The sequence below is a fragment of the Phalaenopsis equestris genome, unplaced genomic scaffold (genome assembly GCF_001263595.1).
Source record: "Phalaenopsis equestris unplaced genomic scaffold, ASM126359v1 Scaffold000002, whole genome shotgun sequence".
NCBI classification, from domain to species: domain Eukaryota; kingdom Viridiplantae; phylum Streptophyta; class Magnoliopsida; order Asparagales; family Orchidaceae; genus Phalaenopsis; species Phalaenopsis equestris.
The window spans coordinates 58,122,695-58,132,753 of NW_018164444.1; the positions used below are offsets into that span (position 1 = coordinate 58,122,695).

Here is a 10,059-nt window from a genome sequence, read left to right on the forward strand (position 1 = left end):
CTCACGACAAGACCATCTCCGTTGATTTCCTCATTTATGTCATGTTTCTTTTAAAGTTCTTTGGCTCTAATCAGCAACTGAACTTCTTCCAAGAAAATTGTTTGCACCCTTCCATAGAGCATCGCATCTTTGAAATGCTCGTAGCTCTTAGAAATGGAGTTTAACAACAACAGTGTCTTGTTCTCGTCATCCATCTTGACATCGATATTTTCAAAATCATCAATAATCTTGTTGAACTCATTGATTTGCTCTGTGACAGATTTATCTTCATGCATCTTGAAAGAGTATAAGTGTTGCTTCAAGAAGAGTCTATTAGCCAAAAAAATTTTCATATATAGTTCGAGTTTGGCCCAAATTGCTTTAGCCATCGTCTCCCTCAACACTTCCCTCAAAACTTTTTCATCCAAGCTCAAGATTATCAAGTTGTGAGCCCTGTCCAGGATGTCGTTCTTCTCTTTCTCGAACATCTCGACCGGCAATGTCGCGGACCCTTGCAAAGCTTCTGCAACACCTTGTTGCACCAACAGAGCTCTCATCTTGACTCTCCACAGGCCGAAATAATTTTTTTCGGTGAATTTATCAAGATCGAATTTGGTGGTTCCCATTGTCGTGGTTAGGTTTCCCACAAACGACGTCAATTGTTGAAGAAAAAAATAAGATCGCTTAGCACCTAAAAAAAAAACCAAGAACTAGACTACCGAATAGGAAGAAACAAAAAATGTCAAAAAACTCCTTGACAACCGAAGGAGTGAAACCGCAACAGGTAAGAAAACAAGGAAAAGAAACGAAAAACTGCAACAAAGATAATATGCAAACAAGAAACAAGAACACCCAATAATTACGTGGTTCGGTTCATATGATTTACATCCACGGGAGAGAAATCAACCATCAAATCCACTAAGGCAATAAAGAAGAATTACAAAATTTTTTAAATTGAAGAATGAGCTCTCATCTTGCCTTAATCTCTCTCTCAAATCTCGTCGATACAAGATCCCCAAGATCAATGATCTTTCATCTTGTCATGATCTCTCTCTCAAATCACCTCGATACAAGATCTCCAAGACCTTCCCTCAATTCTTGAAGTCTCTCATGTTCTTTATCTAACCAATTGACTTGTTTTCCTTTGGTCACCTCTTTACAAGCCTCTCTCACTATTTATAAAAAATAAGCCTTCTACAAATAGACACAATTCACCAATTGGAAGCTTCCATAATTATTTAATAGCTTTGATAGAATTAGAAGTTTGTCCCTTACCTTAGTCTAGTAATTGTGAGTCATTGTAACATACATGATATTTAGATCAGAAAAATTTGTCAAAGTGCGTTCAACATGATTTTATGCTCACTGCACAACATAGATGGATACAAGATATAAACTTCTATTGTCTTAACTTTAACAATATTATTCTAAACAAACCATGTTAGATTGCATTTTTTGAATATTTGGCTAGAAATACATGGGCTTTAATCAATAATTTCCCAAAGATGAAAAGGAAACCACATGAAGCATGAAATTTGTCAGAGACTCGGCATTACATATTTAGTAAAAAGAAGCCGTTCAAATTTGTGAATATTGAGAGAAAACATAATCCATGCAGATGCTGTTCGATGAAAGTTCTTTCCGTATTAAAAAAATACTAGAAGAGAACATTCGCAACACAATATCCTAAAATCTGGGTGCAATGGAAGGGAAACAAAAGTAGAAAAAAAGGTCGCAGAAGATGTTACCCTCTGCAGTATCATAATATTCGTCTTGGCTCCGGGAATTAACCGTCGCCTGCTTCCCCAACCTAACACGTCCCAGGCTATCTACATCTTCAACATCGCTCCCACTGGTACCAACATTCACAGAATCCCGCGGATCGAGGAAATCATCATTTACTTCCTCAACAATCTCGACATCTCCAACCCATCCAACTAACTCCTTCTCCTCCCCCTGCTCCACCTCCTTTCCTTTTCCCAAAACACCAGACAAAGGAATCGCATCTCCTCCATTCAAGACATCCGCCTCCTTCCGGTCTTCGTCAAAACCCTCCACCCGGTTCGGGCCGGCTGGTCGGTAGCGCGAGTCGCGTCGCTTGTGGTTAACCACATAAATATTCGGTGAAGAAGCAATCGACGAAACATCCGGGATCGGCGCAAGCTCTGGCGTTGCATAGAGTGCCGGAGTATATAAAAACCGCTGCGCTGTCGACCCTCTCGCCACCTCTGATCCTCGCAATTCCGCAGCCGCCTCACGGCCCTCAGGATGTGAGGTTTTCTTGGCCAGGCGTTCTTTGTTGTTGTATTGCAGGAATCCGTCTATAGCCAAGGCGGTGCTCATGGTGGGCATCCTGTTCCTATTCTCTATGTTCTTCCCCAATACTTATTCGGCAGCTATCATTTCTCGATCGGAATTCGGCGGCGTCGGTGGTGGAGTTGGCATCGGTCCGGCCAAGGCACGCGTTCTCCGCTGGTGTCGAGAGGAGGACGAGTCGTCGTAAGGAAAGCCTGCTCACGATTTTATAAAGAGTTTATTCGGGACTTTTGGAGCCGTTCGCTCGCAAGACAAGAAGCGAACCCTAGAGGGGAAATGGAGTCTTCCGTGGGAAGGTCCCGCATGCGAATATTTGAATTGAACAATGTCAACCGTCTATAGTAAAATTAGTAAAATTGAAGGGACGAGATTATATTTTCTCATAAGGAAAGGAGGGATGCATTGCCGAGGTTTTTGCGTCGTTAAATTTCGAAAATACCCCTGCGCGGGTCGAGATTTTACGACTTCTCCCGTGAAGATATTTAAAGGGTGAGAGGTGATTCTGAATCTCGGCCTCGGATTCTTATTGTGGGTCCCAAGTCAATTCAAGAAACAAAATAATAGGGTGGATTTACAAATGTCTCATTCAAAATTATCAATATTATATATCTCATCTCTAAACTTCAACATTTACATCCTCTAATATCTGGTGTTACGACGAGATCGCGGCATTTGAAATCCTTTGAAGCTCCCTTTATTCTCTCTCTTTGGGCGGCAATAGGATTGCCGCATACACAGACCTACTAAGCTCACACACAACTAGATTGCAACATACAAAGACCTCTGAAATTATCACCTCTCCTTCTTTGGTGGTAATGATTGAAGCTCCCTTTATTCTCTCTCTTTGGGCGGCAACAGGATTGCCACATACAAAGACCTTCGAAGCTCACACACAACTGGATTGCAACATACAAACACCTCTGAAAATATCACCTCTCCTTCTTTGGTGATGATGGTTGGTGGTAATGAAATCACGACATACAAAGACCTCTGAAGCCCCTACATTACGAGATTACAACACACAAAAACCTCTGAAAACTCTCATATTTCTCCTCGACAACAAAATTACGACCTACAATAACCTCCACTACTCTCATCTTTCTCATCGATGATAGGATTACGACATACAAAGACCTCTGAAACTCTCATATTTCTCCTCATTGTGCTGCAGGTGTAGAACGTGTTGCAGCTCACAAGACAGTGTTAAGTTTTTAATGGATCATGGGTGGTGTTAATTTTATTTTTATTTGAATATTTTTGGTGCTCATGATATAAATATTAGAGTTTGGGTGTGAGATGTAGTGCTGATAGTATTGAGGGCGATGCATTTAAATCCCCCAATAATTATATTTGAGCTCTCATCTCCCAATATAATAAATAAAAATTTGAACATTGGAATTGTATGTATATTCAATAATATATATATTTTTTAAATATTGTAATTTGATATTTATATAAAAATTTTAAAGTCCATAAGTAGGGCATAATTATGTTTGAAATTTTGAACATTAGAATTGGCTTGGCTTTGAGGAGATTACAAGCGTGCGCTAAATCATTTGGGAAAGAATATATTTTTTTAATGGAATATATATATATATATATATAGTTTTGGTTCATTTCTTGGCTTGCCGTCCAAGCATACCTTACATCGATCGAAACTCCGAGCTTACGAGTTATTTCGTCATCAATGAGCAAAATCTGAACTTTTTAATATTCCGAGTAACTTTCACGACATAATCACGTGAAAATTAATTATGTTGGATATCTTTAATATATCAGATATATCAAAGAAGATTTAGAGACTAATTTTAATTATGTTATTTATTGATATTGTTAATATTTGTTTAATTGATTTTCAAAATGTTAATGTCATATTAAAAAGCAATATTAATCAAAATCAATCAAGATATAATAGATGTGTGTTAGAAAATTTATCGGGGGAGAGCTGTGAATTATTGTTTTAACATTATATGAGAATTTAGCACACACTCTGATGAAAGAAGATAATTAATAAGGATGTCAGCAGTTTTACGTGAAAAAAACAGAAAGGAGAAAAAGCACTAGGCCTTGGCAATTTGAAATATTACACTATGACTTGGTGATTACATGTACAACTCCTTGCCTCATTGGCAGAAAATGATTCCACAATTTCTCGGATTACAATGTATGTGCACAAAAGAACTTGTTGCTCCCGTGTTAGAGAGCAGATGATGACTGATGGTGGTTAGAGTTGGTCCAAAGCGGTGGCGCATAGAGTCGGCGGATGTCGCCACAGTTGGTCGAGGCTGTAGGGTATATGAGTTGTTAGATTTGTACTTTACAATAAAGGCTCACTAAATATTATTGGTTTCTTTTCTTTTGACAGTGTTGTCGATTCCAATGTTTTATGCTTAGAAAGGCTTTCATTTTTTTTAGGCTCACTAAATATTATTGGTTTCTTTTCTTTTGATAGTGTTGTCGATTCCAATGTTTTATGCTTTAGAAAGGCTTTCATTTTTTTTTTCCCCATAAGCCTTATAAAGATTCTCATTATAATGTATCAAAGATAATCTTAGGATTATAAATAATATGAAGGCTAATATGGAAGGATTGGTGATGATGAAACAAAAATTATATTCTAAAATTAGATGTAAGGGGTGTTCAATTCATGCACCTTTGTTCATGGTTAAGGATTGATTTAATTGATTGGACTTGCATCAAGTGTGATGCCATCCCACTTTGAGTAAATATTTAATACATGAATAGAAGTGGTTTTGATATAAGCTTGATGTATGTAAGAGTTATTGCTTTGTGGAGTAGAGTTGTTTGCTTGGAGGGGTAAGAAGAAAAAATATAGGAGAAAGAATTCATTTGTGAATGATATGTTTTTTTTTGCCATACACAATAAAGTATAAATTCTTGTCATTAAAAATGATCTCAAGTGACACACACACTTTTCTCATGGGGGTATAATAGAATTTGCTTGGGATTTAAGTTTGTATATACAAAATGTCACATGTATTATTCATTTTTCATAGAAATATGATGAGAATGCTTTAAAAAATCCTTAACATTGTTATGTTTTATTTGTTTACTTTTATCATTGACTTAATTTTTTATCATATTGGAAAGGGCTAGGGACAATGATATGCTCATAATATTCTTTATTTTTTGACATACTGGCAATGATCATTAATAAAAGACAAGTCATTGAGACCCAGATATATTGAGTGTATAAGATTGAACCAAAATGTGACTGCGAACGAGAAAAAAAGACTTTGGGATTTTGTGTTAATTATAAAAAACTAGTGCATTTGTGCATTGCTAACTCATAAGTCTCAAATTCTTCAATATTAAGTGTTTTGAAAAAAACTAGTGCATTTGTGCATTGCTAACTCATAAGCCTCAAATTCTTCAATATTAAGTGTTTTTAATGTTATAAAATAATAATAATAATAATAAAAGGATGGCCAAATAATAATAATAATAATAATAATAATAAAAGGATGGCCAAGACATATGTTGAAACCATGCCATCTTTTATTGTAATTAAAAGTTTAAGAAATGAATACTAATACAATAGGTACTTTGGCGCTTCTTCAATTCTTCATTTCCTTAAAGCGATAGAGTTTGTCTCTTTCTTTTGTAAGTCTAATCATCATCTTCGTCCCTTTTCTTGAAATACATAACATGAAGGAAGAAATACAATGCTTTGTTGAAAATATATTGCTAACTCTTAGATGGATAATGTGATGACTAATATAGGCACATGAGGGTATTTTAAAATATGGAGAGTTTGTGTATAATATTATTTTATTAGTCAACAATGATTGCTAATAATCTATTAATAACAATGAATTTTTGTATTAGGATGTGAGGTGTATGAAATAAATCTGTGTGAAGATTTGTCATATGGTATATATCTCTTGAAGCAATAATTCGCTAGCTAGGATTGTGCTTTTTTAAGACTTAAACAACATGATAAAAGGAGATATCATGTGAGGATATAATTTAATAAGTACTTGTTATAGGAGTTTTTTCTAATGATATTAACAAAATTTTCAGCTTATTTATTTCTTCTTTTTTGAACCCAATAGGAGATTTTTTTTGGTGTTCTTTTATTCCAAGTGTCTCTATTCTTTTGATTTGAATGTTTGACCTTTATTTTTCCAAATCATATAGTGATTTTGCTCATTTATGTTTAAATATCATTTTGGGGCTACATGATCAAATTTATGGAAAATAAATTTAGGATTACATCTTTTTACATTGCAGTTGACGATAAGTGCATGATTCACAGGCATAGAATTGGGCTGGCTTTCAGGAATTTAGATTCTCCCTAATTATAATGTTAACTATATTTTGCTCAATATTTTATTTTCTTTCATTGGATTAACTAAATCAAGTGGAAAATTTTTTAATTGCATATCTTGATTGAAATTTGTTCATGGGTCTCCATAGGCTGCACTACCTACCTGCTTTCCTGATAAATATGTGAAGTTGTGATTGTTGATCTATTGAAAAATTTGATAATTCAGCTAGTTATGAATCTTTTGGTTAGATTTTTGCAATTTTTAAAATTTATAAATAGAGGGGAAATTGAGATGTGTAGAAGACAAATTTTCATATAATTTCTTATTTCTTGAAGTTTTAGTTTCCTCTTTTTTGCACTTGAGTGCCACTTGAATGTAGATTAAGCATCAACTACAAATATCCTAAAGAAATTATGCCCTTGTTTGAAAGTATGTTTTAGAATTTTGGATCGTCATCTGACGACTTTCTTTTCTCCTATTGTCCTTTTATATCTTTTTTTATCTGCCTGAATTTTCTATTTTCTCTTTGTGCTTGAATGCTAGTTGGATGTACTAGTATATTTAAAGTGTGGGCTACAAATTTTCATGGAAGTTATCTATTTAAATTGGCTTAAGACTTGAACTGTTATTCATTGACTTATTTTCTCGTTCCTTGGCCGCCGGTCTTCCCTCTTTTAACGAGTATGATAAAATAGATTACGGGCAATTACTTGATAATATCTTCAACATCTCAAGTCTTTTCTTTGCTTCTAACCTGAAAATCATTATTCACAATTCATTTCCCACATTACATTAATGTTTTCTCTTATTGTATATGGGGGATCATCATTTATATTTTGTTACTTACACTAAGGCCATCATTTATATTGGGTGGGGCTTGTGATTTCCTCACTTTTGGGTTTCCGTTTAAAAAGACTCATCTCTCTTGTGAGCTGATCTTTACTTACCAATAGGCATGTGGAATTCTTCCAATGGTATAAACATTCCAACAATAACAAGCTTAGATATACTTATCGAGCATTTGCATACATATGAAACAATTCTAATGTATTTACATATCCAACACCTAAACAATTATATTTACATGCATGCCAATGAAATCTTTAACCCCACATCAAAAATATCACAATCACTAATTTTTCAAAAGCAAAATACATGCTTTTACGCATAAGTTTATGACACTAAGACATTACAAGTGTAAATATCATAGGTTGAGTGTTAGAGATGTGAATATATGAGAATTACATGGTATGTAAGTAAATTTAACCATATTTATTTTACTCTAATGTTAATAAGTATGTGTTGAGAAATTAGGGCGAAAAAAAATAAGAATCGAAACAAATCCAGAAGAACACACAAAAATTAAACGATGTTCGACAAAGTGTCTACATCCTCGGGAACAGAGCGGCGACCTCCTTTTCAATATTCAGAAAAGAATACAGAATGCAAGATTTAGCTCTCTCACTAAAACCTAGGATTACAAACATGTTTATTTATAATCTTAGAGTAAATCTTACAGTACAATATGTAATTTTCAAATTACCCCTGTACCGTATAGCCCTAACCCACATAACGTAACTTCCCGATTTGAACGGATTCTTCCGCTCCGTTCCGCTTCATTCCAACGTTTGTCCCTATATGATATATGAGTCATACCATAACAGCATGTTTACGATTCCAACAACAACCAGCTTAAATGTATTCATTTTACTTGTAAATGTTGTTTTTCCCCAACGATTTTTCATTAGTTTTGAACTGTAAATGTATCACATAATAAATTAACAGTGGCTTTTTTCACACTTGCAATTTTGATTTTTGTTTTTAGACGGTCAGAAAATCAACCTGATTGAATGTCATTCGTCTTTTCTAGTTGGATTTCCCTGCATAAAAATAACAGCTTTTCCTTAACATCGAAGGGAATACATGACTTTTGCAAGGCACCTTAAGACTAAGTAAAGAGATTTTAATTATTTTTCTTTAGAGAAAATGAAATTATGTTGAATTTAATGTTTCACCCCACATTAATTTCTGTATTTATTTCTTCATTCCAGCTGTTACATCCAAAGCTGACATTGATTCAAATGTAAGACCTGTGCTCTGATATCCTGAATGACGCATTTATTGTAATTATGTTCTTTATCTAATCTAATGCAACACATTGGGACCTGGTTTGGTATGTTTATGCTGCTCCGTTATTTAGGCCCGGTTGAGACAGTTTATTTGATGCGGTGCGTTCTAAAATAAGCGTTTTCACGCCGTTTCTCGCTATAATTTTTTAGCTTTGATCTGACTTTTCCAAAAAAACAAAATTTTTATAACAGTCACCGCAGCTTTTTGAATGACTGGTTACTTTTCTTTAATTTATTAATAAGTTGTAGTCGTCCCAAATATATTCTTAATTAATTATATATATATATACATGATCTCGTAGCATCATGACTAATTCTGGTGTGTTCTACCAATTCATTTAGCTTTATCATACGTTATCGTGCTGTGTTATAATATCTGTCCCCAAAATTATTAATCATTAAAGGTGGCGTTAAAAAGCTTCTGGTTAAAGCGTGAAAGAATCATTTTCTTCTATTCGATTCACCTACTAGAAGTCTATCGGATCGTTGGAACCATTATTGACCCCCCTTAATCTCCCCATTAGACCATGCTTACCATTTAGTTTTTCTAATCAGTTCTCTAACTTAAAGTTTGAATTCATATTTTTGGCTTTGGAGTTTCTATCATTGTAAAACTCCAAGGTCAATTATTCCTTTTTGTAACCCTCAGTTAAGATTAGTGATTGGGAGCTTTGACTTTCAATGTGATAGTTGATCATTTTGTCAAACATATTGCGTTTGTTTAATGGAGAAATTGATTTCCTATCTATGGCCACAGAAGATGGAAGGACCAACTAATAAATTGCACATCTTTAACGTTTTTAAATAACTTTATATATTTTCACATCATTTATTACATTTTTCTGCAAAAATAAATTGATTGAGTGCTAAACTCATCATCAAAATTAATCACAAACAAACTTAGGTGGCCAAAACTATAAAGAAAAGAAAAAGTGAGGACATAAAAGCAGAGCCGCCTCCTCTCTCCACCCCCCTTCTTTTTTCTTCCTTTTTTTAACTCGTTCAAATCTCTCTCCCTCCATTACCACCACTCCACTTCTCTTATACGGTGCCTTGCTTCCTCTTCCTCGCCCCATATCCTCCCCTCCCCTCCCCTCCCCTCGCCGGCGATGGCGTCATCATCGTTAAAACTAGAGTGGGGTTTCCCCGAACACTACATGGAAAAACGCCAGCTTTTCCTTCGCAGCTATCAGTTCTCTCGAAAGCCGCCCGGGGGGGCGGCAGAGCGGCTCCGGAGCTCCACCGTGCGAGTCGGCCGACTCATCTGCTTCCGCCTCCGTGCTGCCCGCCGCCTTCCTCGTCTCCTTTGGGCACGGCTGCGCTCCGCCCTATGGGGCCCGCGC

At 35.4% G+C, this 10,059-nt stretch overlaps 1 protein-coding gene across 1 annotated transcript in view; it reads left to right on the forward strand.

Moving 5' to 3' along the window:
* Window positions 1-9,617: 9,617 nt before the first annotated feature.
* Window positions 9,618-10,059, forward strand: part of LOC110019195 — a 3,948-nt gene continuing 3,506 nt past the window's right edge. Inside the window, exon 1 of the mRNA XM_020716782.1 lies at window positions 9,618-10,051. Within this exon, the coding sequence (XP_020572441.1) occupies window positions 9,826-10,051 (226 nt within the window). The 5' untranslated portion in view covers window positions 9,618-9,825. The remainder of the gene's footprint in view (window positions 10,052-10,059) is intronic.